Source organism: Drosophila teissieri, chromosome 3R, assembly GCF_016746235.2.
Source record: "Drosophila teissieri strain GT53w chromosome 3R, Prin_Dtei_1.1, whole genome shotgun sequence".
In the NCBI taxonomy this organism is placed as follows: domain Eukaryota; kingdom Metazoa; phylum Arthropoda; class Insecta; order Diptera; family Drosophilidae; genus Drosophila; species Drosophila teissieri.
Window position 1 is genome coordinate 16,939,206 of NC_053032.1, and position 23,735 is coordinate 16,962,940.

The 23,735-nt window shown below is 43.3% G+C and overlaps 8 protein-coding genes across 12 annotated transcripts in view; 6 read left to right on the forward strand and 2 right to left on the reverse strand.

Annotated features, from left to right (window-relative positions):
- LOC122622317 (phosphoinositide 3-kinase adapter protein 1) overlaps positions 1–9,690 on the reverse strand; it is a 31,941-nt gene extending 22,251 nt beyond the window's left edge. For 2 of the 4 annotated variants that reach the window (XM_043800696.1, XM_043800693.1), the window contains exons 1-2: positions 9,360–9,690; positions 3,475–3,664 (exon numbers count right to left, since the gene is read on the reverse strand). In XM_043800696.1, the coding sequence (XP_043656631.1) occupies positions 3,475–3,484 (10 nt within the window). In that variant the 5' untranslated portion in view covers positions 3,485–3,664; positions 9,360–9,690. Of the gene's footprint in view, positions 1–3,474; positions 3,665–5,387; positions 5,765–8,369; positions 8,385–9,359 lie in introns of those variants that run through there. The other 2 variants (XM_043800695.1, XM_043800694.1) reach the window with 2 other exon arrangements.
- Positions 9,691–10,627: 937 nt separating this feature from the next.
- On the forward strand, positions 10,628–10,904 carry LOC122622320. The gene has a single exon (XM_043800701.1). The coding sequence runs from the start codon at positions 10,632–10,634 to the stop codon at positions 10,902–10,904; it is 273 nt and encodes a 90-aa protein (XP_043656636.1). The 5' UTR covers positions 10,628–10,631.
- A 479-nt stretch (positions 10,905–11,383) lies between these two features.
- LOC122622316 (zinc finger protein 236) lies at positions 11,384–16,801 on the forward strand. 2 transcript variants are annotated; one of them, XM_043800691.1, is made up of 6 exons: positions 11,384–11,518; positions 12,401–12,738; positions 12,793–13,549; positions 13,640–14,064; positions 14,137–14,851; positions 14,911–16,801. In XM_043800691.1, exons 2-6 carry the CDS (start codon positions 12,413–12,415, stop codon positions 16,534–16,536), a joined length of 3,849 nt encoding a protein of 1,282 aa, XP_043656626.1. In that variant the 5' UTR covers positions 11,384–11,518; positions 12,401–12,412; the 3' UTR covers positions 16,537–16,801. The 2 variants fall into 2 exon arrangements, with proteins under 2 accessions (XP_043656626.1, XP_043656627.1); XM_043800692.1 differs by having other exon boundaries at positions 11,392–11,518; positions 12,219–12,738.
- Positions 16,802–17,718: 917 nt separating this feature from the next.
- On the forward strand, positions 17,719–18,261 carry LOC122622319 (cystatin-like protein). The gene is made up of 2 exons (XM_043800699.1): positions 17,719–17,934; positions 17,992–18,261. Exons 1-2 carry the CDS (start codon positions 17,759–17,761, stop codon positions 18,185–18,187), a joined length of 372 nt encoding a protein of 123 aa, XP_043656634.1. The 5' UTR covers positions 17,719–17,758; the 3' UTR covers positions 18,188–18,261.
- A 194-nt stretch (positions 18,262–18,455) lies between these two features.
- LOC122621261 (cystatin-like protein) lies at positions 18,456–19,083 on the forward strand. The gene is made up of 2 exons (XM_043799074.1): positions 18,456–18,700; positions 18,765–19,083. Exons 1-2 carry the CDS (start codon positions 18,579–18,581, stop codon positions 18,958–18,960), a joined length of 318 nt encoding a protein of 105 aa, XP_043655009.1. The 5' UTR covers positions 18,456–18,578; the 3' UTR covers positions 18,961–19,083.
- Positions 19,084–19,907: 824 nt separating this feature from the next.
- Positions 19,908–20,581, forward strand: LOC122621383 (cystatin-like protein). Its single transcript, XM_043799227.1, has 3 exons — positions 19,908–20,056; positions 20,115–20,230; positions 20,287–20,581. Exons 1-3 carry the CDS (start codon positions 19,997–19,999, stop codon positions 20,483–20,485), a joined length of 375 nt encoding a protein of 124 aa, XP_043655162.1. The 5' UTR covers positions 19,908–19,996; the 3' UTR covers positions 20,486–20,581.
- A 429-nt stretch (positions 20,582–21,010) lies between these two features.
- On the reverse strand, positions 21,011–21,526 carry LOC122618885 (cell wall protein DAN4). Its single transcript, XM_043795483.1, has one exon. The coding sequence runs from the start codon at positions 21,512–21,514 to the stop codon at positions 21,011–21,013; it is 504 nt and encodes a 167-aa protein (XP_043651418.1). The 5' UTR covers positions 21,515–21,526.
- A 1,287-nt stretch (positions 21,527–22,813) lies between these two features.
- On the forward strand, positions 22,814–23,251 carry LOC122620641. Its single transcript, XM_043798213.1, has one exon. It carries the CDS (start codon positions 22,814–22,816, stop codon positions 23,249–23,251), a length of 438 nt encoding a protein of 145 aa, XP_043654148.1.
- The last annotated feature ends 484 nt before the right edge of the window (positions 23,252–23,735 follow it).

Here is a 23,735-nt window from a genome sequence, read left to right on the forward strand (position 1 = left end):
TCTCAGTGCACTATCCCCGTGCCAAGTCTCTGTACCATTTGCATCCCCTGTTCCCCGTGGAGCGCGTGTCTTTTCAGTTTTTTACCTACTTCGCCTGCAGAAGGAAGCCATTTATTCAGGGAATCTTTCTGCGCAGTTGCTCTGAGGCGTCCAAGTCGGGGTGAACGAATCTCTAGAATCTCTCGAATCTCTCGGAGATTACACAACTTGATGGGGTGGCCAGCCATTGTGGCTGCAGTGGAGCCAACCACAGGTTGATGTTAAATGTCAATTGGGATACCCCAGAGGATCAGTGGCGCATTAATTACGCCATCGCATTGCACTCTGCTATTCCCGATCCCCTAGCTGCACTTCTCTAAATTCTCCGCAGTGCCTCCGATGACGTTTATAATGATGTTGTTGATCTCGTAACGCTTTGCACTTAGGATCGTTTTTTCCTCATTTTTTGGGCAGCCCCGAGCAAAGTCGAAATTTGATTTATTTAGCAGTGACTGCACTTGTAATCGGAGATCCTCATGTGGAGTGCGGCACTCACTTGGTGGAGTTTCTGTGGGGAAACTCGAATGGAGTTTACTGCCATCCCATTGACGCTTGCCATGTCAAAATAGGAATTATATAAACTTAAAGTAATAAATGTTTAATAAAACAAAGTTGGCAATGCTTCTTGACTATACAAAATGCAGTACTTCCTCAAAGTTGTCGACATAAATCCATGTTTTGTAGTTTGGAGTAGGGAAAATACTACCCACGCATTTTGCACTAAGTCTCGACATGCATCTTTGGATTTCCCTCACGAAATTTGATCAACATTCCGAACTGTCTGCTCCGCTCCGCCTTTCTGGAAAACTCTGCCCTAGACAATCCCGCTGCACCCGTTCTCATTTTCATTTTCATTTTCATTTGAAATTTCCCATTTTCCATTTTCCATTTCCATCCGCAACCCAACTCCCACTCAGATGGGCTTCTCTGCACTCTGCACTCAACGCTGCTGTTCTTTCGGCTTGATTATGAGGTGTGTAATTAAAATTTTTACGCTCTTGTCTCTGGCCATGTAATTCAATTATGAAGAATCATTTGTAGCAGATGAATGTCTGGCGACATCTAATGTCATCTGCGCTATTTTTACCAGGAGATTGTCTGGACTCATGATCCCATTTCAGCTGGCTGAGTGGGATTGCCAGCTCACAAAGGATTCGCGGTGGGAATTGAGCCATAAAACAATCAACGATTGTTGCCCAACTGCTGATACCCGCAAATGAAGCACATGACATGGGAATTTGCGTAAACAATAATACATAAATACTCGTATAAATACGTATAGTACTTATTGAATGATGTGACGTTGTCGCTGGCAATGAGAGACACCATGGAGCGACCAATTGGGCCTGTGGTCCACTTTTGCCCGTTGTCCGATGTCTGATGTCCGATGTCTGGCTGGCGCACTTAATAGATTTCTTTATCTTCGACCGCCACAAGTTGCCAGACAGGGAATGTTGGCAAAACAAAAGGCAATTCGCGGGGCACAAGTGAAATTTAATTTGCGTAAATATTTACGCAATGTATAATTGGTATTTTAGGTGCGCCTGCTTTACAACAGAACAAGGTATGGATCATCAATTGAATATGGAATTGAGTGACTCAGTATTGTGGTAAAATTCGCCAAGTAATTCGTTTGCGTGTGGATGTTCAATTATTTGCGTCAAGGATAGTGACGTATGAAAACAAAATGGAAATGAGGTTGTTAGTCTGTGAAAAATGATCGGTTTATGAGTACACAAAATGGAAATAGCTCAAAAGCATATTTTAAAAATCTCTAAAGGCCATTTTAATGGCTGATTCCTGCATATATTGGGTTAAGTATTAATATTTTAAACATCGTTAATTTCGCATATTCTTTAATGTTGATATATCTTCTAATTCAGGCTAATATTTATACCTTTTATATATATTAATTCCTGGTAATATACAAAGATACCTTAGGTACAAGTAGTAATTCCCTTCTAAACCACCAATACAGTGAATGAACTGAGCAAAGTTGTAGTGTTTTCCAGTTCACCCAAGCCATTCTATATAGAATGAAAGGAATTTGAATGAATGCCCATAAAAATCGCCCCAAAGAAACTGCAAACAGCCAGCAACTCCATTCTCCATTCTCAATGAGTGCAATTAAAAAGCGCAAATAAGCTGAATGAATGGACGAATTTGAATGCAGATTTAATGAATGATTTACATAGACAGCGGCGACAAAAACTATTTATAAGAATGCCTTATGGATGCGGGCATCGGACCACGACGGCAAAAGGGAGGACCCTCTATACTCTACTCATACTCATACTCGTACTCGTATACGAATAAGTACATACACATCTCTCTATTTTGAATCTCGGGGAGTTTGTGTTTTGTACTTTAATTGCGCCATTTCCCATATCAGCTGCCCGATTATTTGTTCTAGTCAGCGGACATAAATAAAAATAACAAACAAAAAGAGGAAGATAGGGAAATTGGAAAATAGGAAAATAGAAATGCCACAAGGAGGCTACACAATCTGACAAAAATCTGACTAATTAGATGGTTATTTATTTCCAACTCCAACTGCATTTTGACTGCTCGGCGCACAAATTGACGGATGACCTCCGAAAACCTAGATGCTAGATATCCAATGCTTGATACGATTCCCAGTAGATATTCCCTGGGAATTATCGCACTTTGCCGATTTTAGGTGGGCCTCCAAGGGTCGCAGTCTAACCCCCGAACACGATCTTGGCCCCGCCCACCGTTACTGTTTGTTTGGGTTTGGGCTCTCCGCTTGGGGCAACCTTAAGTGGATTGCTCCAGTTCGCTGGCCCCCGTACTAATCGCTCGTGTTTGTATGATAAATGCGTTGGCGTTCTGGGAAATTGCCAATGGCCGCTTGTGTGTGTGCAGTATGTGCAGCATGCACCCCGCAACCGAAATGCATCTCATTTAGTCCACCAGTGCATTCAGTTGCACAGTAGTTTCGTGGGCCAATCACGATCATTAGGAATTCCACGGAGGAGGCGAGGAAACTCCTCCGACTAAGCCGAATAGCTCGACTTGATTTGGTGTCAAGTGAGTGCGGGGCGTGAACGAGTTTGTCATGTTTATGTCGTGTTCTGGACATGCCATGCTATAAGGAGGGTTCCCGAGACTCGGAACAAGAGGTATTCGTGCACTCCATACTTGTTTCTTGAACAACTTCGAACATCTCCATTTAAGGTTAATTTCTTGGGATCTTATATACATATATTAGCGATTCTAGGTTACTAGAAACTGCAGCATTGAAAGAAAGGTGGGAATTACTAAGTAGTATGGACCTTAATCTAACTGCATTATATTAGCTTTTAATCTCGATTCGATATTTTCCCACTAAAGGTAAAAAACCTCTTTCAAAGTTCCCAGATAATAAATTTAACAAGACACTTTTTATGGGTCTCCAATTATTCCAGCACTCACCCACAGACATTACGACTCCTTCCGTTTAATAATTGCTGGAAAAGTCTTCGCTGGGGGCTCCTCTTCCACTGCCCAAGCCCCTCGATTTCGGAGGAGGCTCTTCACCTGCTGGGCTTTGCACTTGTTATGGCCAGTTAAGGTGCTTCCGGCGGATACGTCAAAGTTTTGGACACATTCGTGGGATGGCGAGCTGCGGACCATAGAAAATAGATATAGGGAGGCACAACGAATTAATATTAAACAAATTTTATTAATTAAATATGCGCATGGCAAAGCACGGATAAATATGGCTGCGTAGCGAGGAATTAAAACTAAAGTACGCTGCGGAAAAGCAAAGAGGTGCCACAGGTCTAACGGGTTTGATGTTGATGGGGGAAAACTCAATAGAATACTTCCAACGGAAGCATAGACTTTTCCGATTTCCCCCCGAAATCACACCCGGAAATGCACCACCCCAAAACGATTTTAATAATTATTTTTAGAGATGCGCTCGCAGAGTTTTTGGCTTTTGTTTTGCAGGCAGGCCATTTGAAGGCAGGCGGTTTACAACTTCCTTTTTAGCCCAGTTTAAAGTGTGACACGCCGCGGTGACCACAAACCGCAATTAGTCCATTAAATTATTAAGTACAAGGGCCATAAAATATCCACAGAAGAACGCACACACACATGCCCCAGGCAATTTGTACTTGGCTCCCAAGTTTGGAGTCGCGTTCGTTTCGTGGCTCGTTTCGAAATGCCACAGATATTTTTATTGGCATATTTCTTATTCATAAGTCAATTCACATTCGCGCTGCATATTGATTTCAATTCTGATTTGGTGCGAGAAACTCTTCCCCGCCCCCAGAAAGTTCCCATTCCCATTTCCATTTGATGAACTTCGCAATCGTTGGCATCAATACATCAACACCCGACCATTTTAAACGACTCGACAACACACATTCGAATCACATTCGAATTTGTTTCGAAACCTTGATAAGAAAAGTATTCACCAAAGAAAATGTTTGGTTTTCTCTTGGTTTTTCGGTAGGAAAATCGTATAAGTTTGCCAGATGCAGCTTACAGTCTATAAACTATGAATATTGAAAGGCATTGGAAGTTTTGGTACCCGTTACTAGTAGGGTAAATGGGTATGATAGTTTCTCTGAAAATGATGTAACAGGTAGAAGGAAGAGTTTCCAAACCTTTAAAGTATATATTCAGGAATTAAAGCTGCTTTAACTTTTGCCATACTGCTCAGTTAATATATCCCAAAATATGATACAATTTTATCAGAATCAAGACCACAAATCAAGACTATTTCAGCCGAGAAGTGTGTCTACTACATGAACATGTATCCAGAACTATATTGTTTACAACAATGTAACCCAATTGGAATTCCTCGAAATGTTTCATCGAACCGAAAAATAGTTCCTAAAGTTTTCGCTTCTCTCCACGAATTGTTTATTCAGAAATATCTAAATATAGTGAAAAGAACGGAATATAATTTGTGCAAGAATGACATTGAAAATTGTGGAGAGTATATAATATGCTTTTTACAAGCCATTAAAGATGGAATTATTAGGTAAATAAGTCATTAAAAAGCTCGTAAAAGGCAACGTTTCTCTCTCTATTTCGCCGGGAAACGAGGAAAGCAATTAAAGCATATAGTTCGGATCGGAATCGAAATCGGGGGAATGGGAATGGGATTGGGATTGGGTTTGGAATTGGGATTGGGTCCCTGACTGGGGCAGCTGCTGTGCTGCCTTCGTTTAAGACGATTATTTCATTTAAGATGGTGACATTCATTTGCATATCAATGTGAGAGTGTTGCCCCCTTTCGAGTTCCCCCCTTGTGTGCTACATGTGTGTGTGTGTGTGTGTGTGTGTGTGTGTGTGTTTTCGGCTTGATTGCTACGATTTTCATTACGTTTTACCGGATATTCCAATTTAGGTAAATGCGACGTAGCCAGCGCAGCAGCAACAACCAGCAACTACATCCAACAACTACAGCAGCCACATCGCCATCAGTCCGCATGAAGCGCATGAAGCGGGATTAATGTGCCCGTGGCGACATCCATCAGCAGCCGTTCCAAAAACCAAAAAAAAAATAAAAAAAAATATAAAACCTAAAGAGCCCAAGATCAAGTGGAGCACGGCCATCCACGGAGACACTTCTCCCGGGGGATTGAACTGCCAGGAATCCCCACTGAATTCAGTCCCTTCTTCCAACGCCATTGGCACCTGTCTGCGGATTCTCGTGAAATCGCTATTGTTCCTAGCTCCAGTGGTTAATTCATTTCACTCGGCTAGCTGGAATTTGTATCTTAATATATGTATGTAAATATACTAGCATTGAATCAGCACAGAAAAAGTACAGAGCCTACTGAAAGCATTACAATTTTAATTTTGATATAATAAAAGCTAAAGTTGCGAAGCAATTCGATTCATTAATATAGGTAATAATATAAATAGATTTCTTGTAGATTAAAACATTACAGATATTGGTATTATTTGGGTATATTTTCATATCTACTTTTTGCCATTTAACTGTGATAAAATGATATTAATACCTTTGGTTTTGGATGGTTGGTTCGCCGGAAACCGAGTCTCCTTATATCACTTTCTGATAGCTTATCACCTATATACGTTCAATCCATCACGTATGATTCGCATCGAAAACTGCATTTACACACGGAGAAAAACGCGGCAAGTCCGCCCATCGGCGATTCAGAAGATTGACGGCTGACGAGCGGCAATTTACAAGATCGTTTGCGACGAGTCGGTCAAGAGTTTTGCAATCGAGCGCCACGCGATACGGAATACAATCGAATAAATCAATTGAAGTGTTCGCAGCGCGCTTTTTGCTTTTCGCGTTTTGAATTTGTCAAACGGCCAATAAAACAGGCGACACAAAAAAATTAAGTTATTCAAAATTGAAATCGTTGGCCGTTGAGCGGCCAGCCGATGCCAATAAAATTTATAATAAATATGCCGCAGCCAAGAGTTATACGTCAGAGCGAAGAGAAGACAATTTATTTGCGCAACAACAATAAGATCGTTTGTAAACAATTAAAATAATTTGCTGGACAACGAAAACCAAGGAATTTCAATTAACAAAGAGAAGGAGAAAGCTCCCAAAGAGCAGTGAAACTAGCAAAGAGCGGCTAAAGAGAGACACGAAATAAATAAGAGATTGATCTCAATAGCTTTTCTTCACAAACAGAGTACATTCTTCAAGTGAGTTATTCCTAGTGCATACGTGTGTGCTTAAATTGAATAAAACTGGAGCAAATTGAAAGACAGACGGAGCAGCTGTGGAAAAATGTAGCACAGCAAACAGCTGACGGGGAAAACGAAGGAGAAAAAATAGACGAAAGAGGGCGGGAAGGTTGGAAAATCACGCATACGCAACGTTGTAGCGCGAAAAACATTTCGATTCCTCCCACACAAACATTGCATTTCTGACCAGAAAACATGTTTCAGTTTAGACAAGTCATCTCGCTCAAATTAAAATTAATCAGCTGCGGTCACGTATGTATACCTAAAATGGATACCTCTGGAATTACAAGTTATTAAATAAGACAGCTCTTAAACAAATATGTACCTAGATACATTACGAAAATAAATAATAATAAATACGATTGGTAAATCTGATTATATTCCTTTTATTACAGGGCTTTCTGATTATTTTGGGTAAAACTTATTACCTGAAATACTGCAGTGCTCACTTTCCATTCCTTAAAATTCTAGAACGCGCTGTATTTCTGCAAAATTCCCAGGAATTTTGTGTGCCGTCTCTGACATTTTGATGAATTCCCCCTGACATTTCTCATGTTCGCAATGTTAAATGCGCTTTTGCCGCCCCTCATCGGTTTTTAGCATTTGTGTCGTTGGTGTTTTCATTTTATTCGGTTTTCCGCTTATCGCGATCAGTCGAGCGTTCGAATTTGTGCCAAAAAATATGCGATATGTGGGTGCACCGCACCGCACCACAACACACCACACAAACCACCAACTGAAACCAGGAGCACCACCGAAACCATCGAAACCATCGAAACCGTCGAAACCACCGACTCTGTGGCGCTGGCACGCACGTTTTACGAGCTACGCTTTTTGGCCACTTACAGCACATAAATACAAAGTTGTTGACAAGCGCATAAAGACCGCGATGAGATCGTTAAATGAATATACTTTCCTAGGCCCAACCGCAACAACGAATATGGCCAACCATTAAAATCTAGTTCAATTGTTTTCATTTGTCAGAACTCTGTCGTCCGCTCATCTCTTGCAACCTGTTGAATTTGCATTAGAATAACCACAATTATCTCGCCCCCTTTTCGATTTTTAGCTACGCATAACCCCATTTGAAACATCTGGGCCTGGTTTTTCATGTGCCGTTCAGGTGCCGTCGAGTAGTCGAATTAATGGCATTCGCTGGCGAGGAATTCAAACAGATGGCATTTATAAACGGGCCACTGATAAGCGGCCAAGGAATTTGGCACAGGGAAAGTCAGGTGCTCGTTGGGGGAAAACTATAAATGAATGGCATATAATGTGGAATTAATAGGGGAAAATGGATTGGCTTATTGACATTATTAGGACAGCTCTTGTCGAGCTAATCTTTTGATATTTCCATGGTTTTTAAACTGATTTATAAAGCAACTCTTGAAAATATTGCTTTCACGGAAAAATGCGAATTATAATACTACCGAATGCAGTTAATTTATAATTATGAAACATTTCTGTTAAAACATTGAACAAAAATATTTAGCAAAAAAACACCTTAAAGTAACACACGTCGTCTTTACTTTCGAGTCACATAAATCGTAAAATCTCAATTGGTTTTGCATAAATTCCTGCCGAAAATAGCCCAGATTTATGCACGTTCTTTACAGTGTTCCGATTTGACGGATTACCTTAACGGATTGCTCTCCACGAGGAGGCAACTTTAATCCCGAACGTGTCGTGTGCCAAGCCAACTGCGATATAATAACTTATGCGATCGGTACCGAAACACAAAATGACCGAGAAATAAAACCAGTGAAATGCAATAAAAAAGTCTATGCATCAACAATTACTGGTCGGCACAAAAACAACAACATTTGTTTCGCTGCACATGTGTGTGTGTGTGGGGCAGTGTGTGGAATATTAATTAAAGTTGCGAGCTTTGATTTCTTCCCAACGACTGGGATTCCGACGGACAAGTGTTTTGCGTTGTAAAAACAAGCGAAACACCAGCAGCCTCGCGAGGAATAAGCACGCACTGAGAGAAAATGCGAGTTATGCTGATCAATTATTTGGTATTTTCGTGCCTTTTACAAATGTCTTCATTTCAGCTTTGAAATATGTATTTATATGAATTTAAAATGAGAATGAGATTTTCTTGAAAAAATGCTTAGCTGAAAAGGAACTAGAATTTTGGTTACCACAAGAATTATTGCCCCTGCAGATATGAAAACTGGTATGCAAAGTGGAAATATCTTGATGCCAGCCCCTTATTTCTTTCAGTGCAATTCACACAAGCGCTGAAATTCAAATTCGAATTAAACGCATTCCGGAGAAGAGCAGGCATGCAAAACGCGTAGCCCGCAGATCAGCAGCGAGATTAAAAGGGGGGTGGGCGGTAATGTGGGGAATCTCGCAGATTGCATAAATGGCGACCATTGCAACAGCCTTTAGCATTTAGCATGTTGCATTATGAAGCCCTCGTTTGCAGTTGAGACACGCATCTTGCATATTTCGCCTTGATGTTGATCGACAGTTTGACATTTTATGTCGTCGCCGCCTGTCGAAAGAACGGCGGTTACTTTTCTCTTGTTTTCAGTTTCACTGGAGTTTTGCGATTTTTGCCATCCCATTTAAGTCAGAACAAAACATAAAATACAAAAAATCCCATTCAAACTCACCCAATCTGACCGCTAGGTGGCGCGCAGCAATCTTGTTGATCCAATCTCGATTGTTTTCCCTTTTCCAGAGCAACGGACACACAAATAGCAATGGAAACACAAACACACAATGGTAAACAAATGCGGAATTCCAGTCACGAGCACTTTTCTCCACTTTTTTTTCTTTTTTTTTTCTTTCGTTCAGTTTTTCCGCTGCACTCGCACAGTCCGAGTCCGAAATCCGAATTCGAAATCCGGCGTATAAATACACACTTATGTGTATGTACAATGTACAATGGGCTTGTATATTCGGGGAGACTATGGCCAACCGATCCGATCCGATCCGATGCGATCCACGCCAAAGCCAAAACGAAAATTAAGTAGCCGCTGCTCGTTGGCTGCCTTGCCTGCGCTTCAGTTTCTGTTTCTGCTTCTGTTTTTGCTTTTCGGATTTCGGTTTGTCGGCTTGTCGCTTTTTCTGCCCAGCGGACCAAAGAGAAGCCGAGCGGATCGCTTTGGATCGCTTTGGATCGCAGAGCAATACAAATAAAAGCATAAAAGCAGAGCAATCGGGAAATCGAGAGGGGTGGAAAAGTTTGGCGCGCTTTGGCGCTCGTTTGCATATGTGTGTCTCAATAGTGTGCTCTTTAGTTTGGGGGGTAAGAGAGGCAGCATAGAAAGAGAAAGTGCTTTCTCTTTGGGGGAAAGAATGAAAATAGAGCAAGTAAGAATAGAGCAATAAAGCAGTTTCATATAAACCTAATTATATACTTTTATTATTATTGAAATTAAACTCGAACTTATTAAAATTGTATTTTTTTTATTAATATTTATTAAGTGAAGAAACCGTCATAACATTGTATCTTAACATCTCAGGGGAGAGATATTCTTAAGGATTACCAAACACTATATACAAATTAGTGAAGTAGGAGCAATTAAAATTGTATTGAAATTGCCATACTTTCAAAACCTTTTTATAATACAAACGTTTTATGATTTATACACTGTAAGTTGTTAAACAATTAAAATATAAGTTCGATTCTTCGCCAACATTCTTAACTTGCAGTTTAGTGTATTTATTTTAATAACAAATAAATCCTATTATAACGAAATACTTGAACCCTATGGGGTTAATACATAAAATGCCCACCTCTACGCATTTACGCGAATTTAAATATTAGTTCACTCCGCAAAACACCTGAGCAAATCTTGATATTTGAATCGGCTTGACTCCAACCACATTTCACCAGCTTATAGGAATATGATTTAGTCGCATATCTATGGTCGTCCATCATGGTCTCTTTGCGGTTTATTTTGCTGTTTCTGGCCCCTTACTACTTCCTGGATAGAGTTTCGGCTGTGACCTGTGACCTTGCCCCCACGGATGCCGGCTGCATAGACTGTCGGGTTTACCCCACCCACATCGAGTGCTTGCAGCGACTTTGGGCTCCAGCCACCACTGCAGCCCCACTGATCGTGGCCACCACCAGGAGATCCCGAGTCGGCAGGATTCGCAACTTCTTCAGTAGCTTCCTTACACGGGTCAGAAGTAAAAGTTGGTTCTGAGAAGTTAAATATGTCAAGACTCTAAAGAAAGTATACAAAATAAATCAATGTTTTTGCGCAAACAACAACTTTCTTTGTGTAAAAAGGGGTGTTTAATTTTGAAAACAATTATCTGGTCATTCAAAACGAACGCCAAAAAGTATGCCACAATATCCTACATCCGTAGTTATAATTTTTCAATATTGGTAATAATCCAAAACTATTCTACAAACATGTTCCGAAACGATCAAATTTATAGCAAGTCTAGAGTTAAATAAATGTTGGTTTTTTGTTTTCCTACAAGTATTTGAAAGTGCACATATTCAGCCAAAAATTAAAAACTAAAAAAAGAAAATTTGAAATCCAATGAAATAACGATTTTTTTGCAGCCGCTACTTTACAGCACTATTTGCCGTTAACAGTGAACTAATTTCGGCGATGTGGCCTCGCCGTCGCGTGGCAGGTGGCAACCCCCGCCGAGCCGAGAATAGCAGTGGGAAGAAGAACAAGAACGGGCAACGCAATGGCAATTCCTCTTTCTCCGGTCGTTCGTGAACATTTTGCGAGAAAACTTTTCGCCGCATTTAAAAACGTTAAAAACGAAGCATGCGAACGGCATAAACCCTGGATTTAAGGTAAAACACCGTACCAACAGCACTCAGTGGTCGGCAGAACTATTTAACCTCAAAATGCCAACAGCAAAGTCGGCGAAAATGAAAAATAAAATATTCCTAAGTGTCGGCTGTGCAAGAATTTCGGGCGTGTGATGTGTGATGTAATCGCGTGGCCGCAATGGCGAATGCGGTCTGTTGCTTTTTTTTATAAAGATTTATTGGCCAGCACTTTGTTTACGTTTACGCCGAGCTTGCGGTCTGGAATATAAATAAAAACGCCGACTTAACCTCATTTATGGTCCAAATTGGTGTTTATAAGTTGGAATATTTTGCGTGTAAAAAGCTTAGACATGAACATTGCTGGCAGGTTGGGCGAGTGCCGTGAGTGGGAGCGAGACGACTAGTGTGGCGGCGGTTGGAAGTCAGTGGTGTGCAATTTTCAAGGCAGAACAAAGCTAACTTAAATTTATTTTATTTCATGTGTTAATACTTAAAATGTGAATTAACGATATGTCAATACTAGATACTATCGATAAAATGTAATATTTATTTATCTTTAAACATACAAAAGGGTACTTATTTCTAACAATTCAACCAAGAAATTGACATATTTAGTTTCTGTCAAAACGATATTTTCAACCATCAATATTTATGGAAACATTTTACCGTCTATTAGCCAAGTTTGTTTCTAATTTGCCATTCTTTCAATTTTATAATCTAGCTAGTTTGTAGTTATAAAGATCTGGAAAATTCGAAGATCTGGCAACGCCGTAGTCGCTCTCCCTCTCCCACCGTCTTCTGTCTTTTGAGCACATGTGCCACCAATTGTTGCTCACTACGGATATTTTTGTGCCCCCATTTGTTTATGTGTGCAACGAAGTGAGAGAACTGCATATTTTGCAGGGATAGCGAGTGATGAACAACCAGCGATATGGCGGCATCCAGTGGATACAGCACCACGTCTCCGCGGGCGACTCCTCCGAGGTGGACATCCTGGAGTCGGATGGCGGAGCAGGGGCCTCGGGCGAGGATCTGGACCATATGGCGGCCGAGAATCTTATATTCATGGCCCGCGACGGTCAGCTGAGTGAGATAATGGCGGCCAACGAGGCGGGCAGAACCGTTCTGGTCACCGCCGACGGCACCACAGTTGCCTATGCGGAATCCTTCGACGATGACGCCCAGGTGGTCACCGAGGAGGTTATCACAGACGACTGGGTGGAGCACCAAGGCGCCGAGCGGTATGTCTCACATACGCCTCTTTAGAAGTTTTCCTGATCGATTTTCTTTTGCAGTGTGGAGATCGCTGCCGAGCAGATAGCTGGGATAAGCAGCTCACAGGAACTGCTGGACATGGAGCAGGATGAGTACACTGCACTAAGGCCCTATCCGTGCGACTTTTGCAGTCGGCGCTTTCGCAAGAAGGCCACCCTAAATAACCATATGCTGGCCCATCAAAATGATCGACCGCATCTCTGCAAGCTGTGTGGAGCGCGATTCTCACGACGAGCAGAGCTCATCAGTCACTTCAAGGCCCACGCAGAGGCCCAGGATGCCGCCGATGCCGAGGCAGCAGCCGCCGCAGCCGATTCATCTTCTGCTATTAAGTTTGAGGATCAGACGCAGCGACAACTGGACGATCACTACTACGAGCAGGAGTGGCCACTTTTCCAACAGCAACAGGAGCAGGAACAGCCGCAACAGGAAATCCATCAACAACATCAGATTGTGGAGGAGGGCGAGGTACAGCTGGTGGCCAGTTACCCAGCCACGGTGGCTCCACCAGCAGCTCCGTCCCGGGGCAGAATCAGTCGGTTGAAGCCCAAGGAAGAGAGCAGCCAGTTCATTGTGATTTCCGATAAGTCGGCGGGCGATTCGGGGCCATACATGGAGCCTGAGCCGGCCCAGCCTGTGGTTACCACGTCGCAGCCTATTGCCATCGACCCGCCGCCTCAGCCAAACTTTCCGGTGCTGGACGACAGCAAACCCTTTGTGTGTCAGCAATGCGGACTGGCGTTTGCGCGGGAAAAGGCACTCGTTTCACACACCAAGGTAATTATCAACTCAAAATTTTCCCAAAAACCAGCTTAACCAGTTTATTGACAAAATCATCCACTAATTATTCCTTTTTCTCTCCGCCAGAATCACCGCGTGGACTCGCCATTCGAATGCAACCAGTGTCAGGAGATGTTCTGGGATAATACTAGTTTGCAGGAGCACCAAAAGACCCATCAGTTCGAGGAGAGCAACTCGGAGTACGATCCTGCCTCGGCAGAGGATAGCGGCAGTGAATCGGAGCCCGACGAGCAGTTGTATGGCGAATTCTATTGCAACGAATGCGGGATCTCCTTTCATCGCCAGGATCTACTACGACGTCATGCCAAACTGCACTATAAGCCAACGGATCAGGCGGCTGGTGGAAGCAATTCCGATGTCACTGCTGGCGGAGATGAGGAGCATGCCAAAGATTCTACTGGTCACTGTTGCAACACTTGCGGAAAGTCCTTTCCTAGCGCTTTGGAGATGCTCGCCCATGCAGAAATCCACGCTAGGTTCCCGCCTTTCAAGTAAGTTCGGTCAAAGATAGAGATGATTACGAACAGAACCGCATTTTAAAGTCTCATTTTAAAAAACTTCAGGTGCGTCCTATGCGGAATTAGCTTTTACGAGGAGCAGGCGATTAAGCGCCACCTGCACACCCGCCATCCCAGTGAGCTGAAGGCCAATTCCTGCGTCCTGTGCGGCAAAGAGTGCCGCGATCGCAAGGCTCTGATAAAGCACGCTTGGGACCATTCGCGCGAGAAGTGCCATTCGTGCTCCAAGTGCGGCAAGAACTTCCACAACAAGGCGCGTCTAAAGCGGCACATGGCTTCGCATCGCGACAAGTCGGTAGTATGCGAGGTGTGCCAGGAGGAATTCCCCGACGGACGAACGCTCTCCAACCACCGACACTCGCACAGCACTACCTCGCCTGGCAAGCTATTCCCGTGCCACGAATGCGGCAAGACTTTTGGTTCGCGCAGCTCCCAGCAGATCCACGTACGGATCCACACTGGTGAGCGGCCATATGGCTGCCGCTACTGCTGGAAGGCTTTCGCGGATGGTGGTACTCTGCGGAAACACGAGAGGATCCACACCGGAGAAAAGCCGTATGCCTGCTCCGTCTGTCCACGCGCCTTTAACCAACGGGTCGTGCTACGGGAACACATTCGCTCTCATCATTCTGGGCTGGATGTAGCGCGGAACACCTACCACTGCACAGTCTGTTCCGAAGACCTGTTAACTTCCAACGACCTTATCCAGCATCTGATCCAACATAGTGACTCAAACACAGCTAAGCAGCGACAGCCCGTTGTAAGTAAAATCTAAATATCCTAAATACTTTTCTAACTAAAGTGTATTACTTTTTTTAGACGGGACCGCGCAAGTACAAGCGTCGTCGTAAGCTACAGCCGCACGAGATCGCTCACATGCGGGCGGAGAACAAGGATGCCAACGGAGAAGAGGAAGATGCCGTAGGAGAAGGCGATGCAGAGGAGTATGCCAGTGACATCGATCTTTGCGACTTTGATGTGGAGAACGTGGACGACCTCTTTGACATGGCCGAATCACCTAAGAAAGAAAAGCGGAAGAGGGGCTCGGCAGCCACAAAAGCTGATCCCAAACCCATGACCAATGGCAAATCGGTGAAACCTTCCCAGGAAAAGGGCAAAGCTAAGCCAAGATATGACTCCACGAGCAGTCAGCAATCGGATCGCATTTGGGAGGAAAAGTTCCTGCACGACAGTCAAGTGGCTCTCTTTCAGATCGATTCGCTGGTTGTGGTCAACGACACTCATCTGCAGCCCGCAAGCTCTGCTGTGTCTTCGAACATACCCAATACAAGAGGCGGATCGAAGCAGCAGGGAAAAGTGCAGGCGAAGTCTGTGGACGGAGCCGGAAATTTCAATAGCTCAGCTACCACATCTGTTCCTTCACTCTCCTCCTCCACGTCCACTTCCAGCAGTCGGAGCAGGAAGAGGGCGGCAGCCACTAAGACAGCCAGCAAAGCACCTCCTGCCAGTAACTCGCGACCCCGAATGATTCACACAGAGAAAGCCAAGGTGCCAAGAGGTGTTGGCGGAGACTCCTCTAGTAGTTCGGTAAAGAAAACGCGTTCCAAGACCTATATTAGTCGCACGGAGTCGAACAATCTGAGCCTCGACAAATCCCGCAGCAGTGCCTCAAACATGGTGGATGACTATGAAATCATTTCTCCAGCTACCCATCCGCCAAATCAGATCAGCTCCAGTCCCTTACACATCAAACAGGAGCAGGAGCAACAACAGCGGGTCCAACTTATGTACGATGATAACCTACTGATAGATGCTGCTCTGCTCAGGGAGAAGACGTATGAGAAGTTTAACCCGAGCATTGTTAATGATCTGGAGGAGATCCTGCGCTCTCCACTGAAGCACGAGAGAAACTCTCGTCTTCGCTTTACCAGCGAGTCCTCCACCACGCCTCAATATCTGCCCGAAGAGGAGCAAAACCTTATTAAAATTGAGCCAACTTCTCCAGATCTGCGGGAAATGTTGGAGAGCCAGCAAAGGGTCACAGCCCTCAGCGGCGGCACTCCTTCGTCCTCTTCGTCTGCTAGAACTTCCAGACATCTGCGACAAATCACTGCCAATGGTGCACGGGCAGGCAGCAAGAGATCTTCAGGTGGCGTAGCCAGCAAATCGTCAGCAATCGCGGGAGTGGTGGCCAAAAAAGCGAACACTGCCACCAAGGTGAGCAGCAGCTCATCCTCGTACCTCTCTTACGGGGTGGATTCCTACAATGTAAACGTACCTGCCAGTGCCAACAACACGGATGTGGGCAGCGGATTTTTTTCCATCTCGGAGGTTGTTTCCGCAGCCGACGCCGCGGACGCGGCTGCTAAAGCGGCGGCAGCTGGCAAATCGGAGCGGAAAACCCGCAGCTTCGAGTGCGAAATGTGCTCGGCCATCTTTTATGATCGCGCCCAGCTGCTGGAACACGTGCACATCCACATTTAAATGGAAGCTACCTAAACCACTCGCCCGGAGCCTTGTATTTTTGAAACATCTTATCCTTATATACAAACAAATAATCGGAGTAAATTACCTCAAGGTATCGTGCATCGAAAAATATCGTTGATTTATGCGTTATTTAAAAATTGAACATAAACTTACTGTAGAGAGCATAGTTCGTAAGACTTTTAAGTTTGTACCTCAGCTTTTGTTTTGAAGAATTGGTATGCTGGAATAAATACATCATTAAATGGTTTTTCATTACCTTAAATTTCGCTATCATGCTTAGATCGAATCTGAGTTCGTATGACGTCGACTACTGACTGTCCTGATAAGAGGCGCTCATGTAACATTTTCTATTGTTCGAAATCTCTCCTGGAAATCTTACATTTGTAATTAAAAGGCACTTTTCTCCGACCCTGCCATAGTTCGATACGGCGTCCAATATACTTTATAGAAAGGGCTAACTATTAGGAATTCTGTTTTAAATTTAAATTGATATGGCTTATGTACTTGCACATAGGAATTCGCGGTTCTTAGGTCACAGCGACTGACTGTACATACTCATAAAAACACTGATAAGAGTTGATTTCGCCGCAAACCAGATGTCTGTGTTTGATTTGAAGCCACGATTATAAGAAAGTTTTCATATGAGTTGGATACTTTTGTGGCTGCCTTCGGTTTATTTGCACAGCTTTTCCATTAAAGCCGCAACTTTTCAGATCACAAAGTACAGATTAAAACGAATATCATCCACAGAGAAGTGGCTTATCGCCAACTGACAGATCAATTAATTACCGCCAATGACCTAAAATAGAATATTTGTAATCGATTTTGTTTGCTTATACTCTGGCATAAATGTATTAATTTGTCATGGAAATAGATGCTAATTTTTAAGGGACTAACCTTTGCATATTGACTATTAATATTTGAGTAAAAGCTACGAAAAAAGCTAGACTTGCAGATACCGCAGCCGAGAATATTCGTAATCTTAAAACTATTGTTTCACTCTTTTTACCCTAGTCTACATTTCTCTCATAAGTTGTAAATCCCAAATGGGGGTTACTTTATTGATAGTTCTGCTGTGTGGGGCCAGTCAAATTTCTATTGATGGCATAGACAGCCTATTGTATTTTTCCATTGTTGATCTCCCACGGAGATGGCAGGTATAAAATGGGCCACATCGCCGGCTGTTCATCAGTTCTCTCAGAAACGTCGAACGAGCAACATGAACGGATTGAAGTCGCTGTGTATTTTGGGCCTGGTTCTCCTGAGCTTGGCTGCCACCCAAGGGCAGGTGCTCGGAGGTGTTAGCCAGTTGGAGGGAGCCAGCAGGAAAGAGGCTCTCGATCTGCTGGACGGCACCCTCGCCCAGTTGGCCACCGGAGATGGACCCAGCTACAAGTGAGTTACGACTAAATGCCAATTCAGAATTCACACTAATTGATGTACTCGTCTTAGGGCAATTAATGTGACCTCTGTGACTGGTCAGGTTGTAGCTGGAAGTCTGAACACCTACGAGGTGGAACTTGACAATGGAACCGACAAGAAACAGTGCACCGTGAAGATCTGGACTAAGTCCTGGCTGAAGGAGAACGGCACCAACATCAAGATCAAGTGCGCCGGTGACGTTGGCGAACTGGACCGCACCTGGTAAAAGTTTGCGTGAGAGAATTGCCCATTTTTGGGGCCTGTGAATGAAAAAATAAAAATGCCAGATTAAAAATTAAATTTTGTATTACTTTGTGGGTTTTACGATAGCTTCGAGTAATAGCTGTGCATTTCATAATTAAGCTATTTAAACTACCTAATGGAAGTGTATAAATACCTGATTTGCTTTGTTTATTTTCCGTGTTAGCCAATTCCCATCGCTAGCCATTTACACATATATGTATTTAGAATCAAAATTCATTGAGATAACAACCATACAAGCTTTCACTCCACCGAAAGCTCCAGCAGTTGACTCACAATCGTCGAGACCGAAGCGTCGACGGAGTGATATCATTTCACGTTTTGGGTTTGGTTCTGTTGAGTTTGCTGCCATCGCCATGTCCACCGGTCCAATCCTAGGCGGGGTCAGTCAGCTGGAGGGGGAGCAGAGGAAGGAGGCTCTGGAGCTCCTGGATGCCACCCTCGCGCAGTTGGCCACCGGAGACGGTCCCAGCTACAGGTGAGTAAAGCCTACACTTGAACTAAAGTGTACCACTTATTGATCGCTTTTGCTCCGATTTCAGGGCACTTACTGTGACCTCTGTGACGGGTCAGGTCGTAGCTGGAACCCTCAACACCTACGAGGTCCAGCTGGATAATGGATCCGAGCAAAAACAGTGCACCGTGAAGATCTGGACTCAGCCCTGGCTAAAGGAGAACGGCACCAATATCAAGATTAAGTTCCTGGGTGAGGACGACGAACTGGACCGCACCTGGTAGAAGGATTTATCGTGGACTTACAATTTAACTTAACAATGTAACTCCAGTTGAGATCACAGATGTTATATGTATTGTACAATATAAGTATTACCCTTCCTGTTTGGGAAGCTTTACATATGCTTACACCAGAACCTTACCTTATCTGGTGGAAAAGGTTATTTTGGGTTCACAAGCCTATAAAGTGGGTTATAAAAAGTGATTGGTTAACCAGTTCTGTTGGCAGAACCAGTTTGTTTATATATCTCAATAGGTAAATCGTATTATCTTTCTCACTCAACTATTGTGTGAATTTAATTAGTCACCGTCGACATCATCAGCGGTGTCAGTGGATATTACAAATAATAATTCCCTCTTTGTTGCTGATAATACAAAGTCTCTTTGTTTTCCCTACATCATCACGAGAACTTTCAAAAACAATCAACTTGTTTTACATGGTTTGCTGGCACTATTTTTGATAAAGGCTCATTAGTAATGTATCTGAAACACATTGGTGACATGTAACCATATTGAAGGCGCAACTAAATTCCACCCACTAGTCAGTGTCTACATTCTTATCGATCTTTATTGAAAAATTATTATCTCTCGAAAAGAAAACTTTGAAGATTTGCTAAGAATTAAAATATTAAAAAGATGAACTGAGCAGTTTTTTGTTTCTAGTCGAGGGCTCAACGACTGACCCAAATAAAGATTTTTACACGAAATGATTAATCCATATAAAGTGACCACTCCTGACCTGGGCAAAAAGTAAAATGATAACACAAAACGACAGGCCGGTGCAAAACCAAAATGAAATACAAAGCTATAAACTGAAGCTTAAGTAAAAAAGATGCCAAACAAGCGGCTTCATTATCGCGGGTTCAGGTTTGAGTGCACGCTACTTGGCGCCTCTCCTTCCTTAGAGGCCGGTTGGCGTTGATCGCGAATAAATAAATATATGTATATTCTCACCGAGCACTCTGACGATATCGGCTTCCTCTATAAAAGCGGTCTTCTATGCGCCGTGTTTACTCAGTTTGAAACAAGTGTTTCGAGGAAAATGCAGTCCGCGAAAGTGATCTTTGTTCTGTCTTTGACCCTGGCCGTTGCCTTTGCTAGCGTAAGTTAAAGTTGATGTTATTATTATTTTATATTTGCCTGACCTTTCAAATCGAAAGCCGAGGCTGCCGCCCGGTGCCCCAAAACCCCTGGAAGGAGATGACTTGTCCAAGGCTAAGGAGCTCTTGAACACCACCCTCGCCCAACTTGCCACAGGAGATGGTCCCAATTACCAGTAGGTAAAAGTGAATTTATTTTGGAAATAGTTGATGCAATTCCCACTGCTTCCAGAGTACTGAATGTGATCTCGGCATCTAGCCAATTGGTCGCTGGCACGCTGCACAAATTCGAGGTGGAGCTGTCCAACGGATCCGAGACCAAGGAGTGCACCGTTAGGATCTGGGACAGGCCATGGCTGCACGAGAAGGGAGAGGCCACCAATGTGAAGGTTCAGTGCAAAGATGACGCGTTGGTTGAAAAGACCTGGTAGACCGTGTTTGCAGTGCTTACACATCAAATTTGCGATTTAATTTTCTGCTTGAGAATTTGATCAGAAATGGGACAATAAATGTTCGATGCACGCATACTTCGGTGAATCCCAGAAATGGTTGTGCTTATATCATATCATATCATTGATCTGTGATAATTAAATTCTGTGGATCGTGGAGTAACCAGTTTTCTCACATTTTAAATAAATTCCTATAATGTGTGTATAACTACATACATAGGTAGAAGGCGAACAGCAAACGCAAGATGTCTTAAGTGATCTTTAGGCGCTACTTGAGCACTTTCGTTAGCAGAGTAAGGAGTATCCAATAGTCATGATCAATTCTGTTTAAATAACAACATAGGTAAAGGCGAAAAACGAACTAGAGATATCTTAAGTGATCTTTAGGTGCTACTTGCGCACTTTCTCTTGCAGAGTAAGGGGTATACAAAAGTCGCGTTCGTTTTTTCAAATTACTCATTTATTTTATAGGCATACAAATCGGAGCCATTGGCTTATCCATTCAGCTTAGCCAACTCGGTTATTCCTGTTGTTGCGGCGGTTCCTCCTGCGCTGAGCACGACGTCGTCGCTGAGCCCGCTGGCGCTGGCGCCTCCGGCGGTTGTTGCGCTTGGTGTTGCTGTTGTTGTTGCTGCTGTTGCTGTCGGAGGGGGTGCTGTCGGGGCTGTCGGGGGATCCTGCTGAAGGACTGGTGCCATCGCTTGCTGAAGGAGATGTGCTGGGGGAGGTGCTTCCATCGGTGGGCGTAGTGCTTCCGTCAGTGGGCGTGGTGCTTCCATCAGTGGGCGTGGTGCTTCCGTCAGTGGGCGTGGTGCTTCCGTCAGTGGGAGTGGTGCTTCCGTCAGTGGGCGTGGTGCTTCCATCGGTGGGCGTGGTGCTTCCATCAGTGGGCGTGGTGCTTCCATCAGTAGGCGTGGTGCTTCCATCGGTGGGATCGTCTTCGGCAAAACTGTACCTCGAGAAGCACAGGACCAAAAGGCCAAGGCTCAAAAGTAGTGTGCTCGTCCTCATAGCTTGGATTGCCTTGAATGGATGGGCTTGGTTGATGATCTCCGGATGATGGCTAACGCTTTTATACCACTTGTACAGTCGACGGTCCCATTGTAAGGATGATCCACAGCTGTGACAACAAATCGATTGAATAGAAGTTTTCGTATTGCCGAATTTCGACAGCTGCCTAAATAGCACGCGAGTTAGACAAAAAGCTTTTATTTAATAAATTCGTTCTTTCGTTGCTATTAAGACATTAGTTGGTCAAATACGGGCGGCATTACTTATTTTATATCACACCAGATATATGTACATCTGGAATATGGCTCTGGGTCGAAAGCTGATTCGTGCACAACTAAGAAGTCAGATGGTGCAGATTTCACTGTCTGATTTTAGGCGCTATTAAATAAGGGCTTTTTTATAAAGTGCATCTCAAAACGCTTTCAGAAATAATGTAACTTTAACTTTTGGATAATCATAAGTGTGTTACTCATACTCAGTAGTTGAATAGAATAGTAGTATAGAAATTTTCTATTAGGATCACTAAACGATACCTATCCATTTATGTCCTGCTGTCCGTCGGTTTATCTGTTTAAATAAACGTCTATAACTTGGAAACTAGAAGAATGATTTAAGGCTCGCAAAACTGCCATGCCATTTTTGAAAATAATCCGATTATTTTGATTATCATTTGCCTAGCCAAATTCTATTGACCAGGAAAACCAAGTTGAATAGGGACATCACCGACAACATAGCAGTTGTTGCATAGGCTTTCTTACTGCGTAAATTAGTGACTATTTATTTAACAAAAATGTAATGCTATAATACTAATAAGCAGCAAATTATTTTTTCCACGTCTTTCTGTGAAATTGTAGCTCTTTACGTAAACAAAGATAGAAGATATTAACAAATTGGTATTATATGGCGTTCCAATAACTTTAGAGTCGTCAGTAATACATTTTTCCGCCTCTAGGTGGCGCTTGTCCTTTAAGTTACTTAGGGATTCCGCATTTAATATGGAAATCAATAATAGTAAAATATGTTTTTATTCTTTAAATTTAATTGACTCATTAAATTCCGCAAAATTCATTATACGCAGTTATGTTAATACATGTATATACACATACATATATGCGTGTATTCCGCCATCCGATCGTTTATGCGAATTTCTAGCAAACAAATTTGGGAAAATAATGCAAAATGTATAAGAACCAGCTGCGTAAATTTGCCAATAATTTGCTCACGAAAGTCGCGTGGAACTAAACGCCTATAAAAGCCACTGCCGCCAACCATCTGCAATCCCAAATCTGACAATCCAAGATGAAGGCAACAACTATCATCTCCGCCATCCTCGTCCTGGCAGCCTGCCTTTTGAGGGGCGGCGAGGCGGTGACCTGCACCGCCGACGCCACCGTCGCAGGATGCATCAACTGCACCACCAGTCCAACCGATTCCGAGTGCGTGGCCGAGGCAGCCGCCGCCGCCGCCGCTGCCGACACCACCACAACCACAACTGCAGCCACGCCAACCACTACAACCTCGGCGACAGCGACGACCACAGTGGCCTCCAGCTCAAACTCCTCCTCTGGACGGCGGAAGATCGTGCGCATAACCAATCTGGGCTATACCAACGTTCGGCGCATCCGCGTCAACCGGAACCGCTCACGGAGCACCACTGGCCGGAATCAAAGGCGCAAGAACAATTCCAGGCGTGTCAACGCGAGGAGGGCCAACGGAAACGTAGTTGTTGTTGGTTAACAACATGCATTTAAATAAAACGCTTAACAAAATATAGATTTGTAATAGCATATTTTGTTTTCTTCAATTGGGAACTCCTTCTCTGGAAAGTGTTCAATTTGTGACTGGGTAGAACAGTTATTCAAATTGTCACGACCACTTACCAATTATAAAACGTTAAATGCTAAATTAAATGTTTCGCAATTAGTTAATTAAAATGATGTTATTAGTATTGTTTCATCTTAACCCAATGGAAAACAATATTAATAAAGAACTTGTAACTTAATGAGCACAGGAAAGCAACATTTCATAAATGCTAACATGTTTTAAAAACTTTCTGAACGTAAGTCTATGTTATTTTAAAAAATAAGGTAAGTGTACCAAATCCTGCTTTAATAAAAGGAAAGATCAGTACTATTTTGTTGGGACAATATTATACTTAGCTTTTTGTTAAAAATGTTAGAAGGGGGCAAAGATAGGGTTAAAATGTACTTACCTGTTGGAA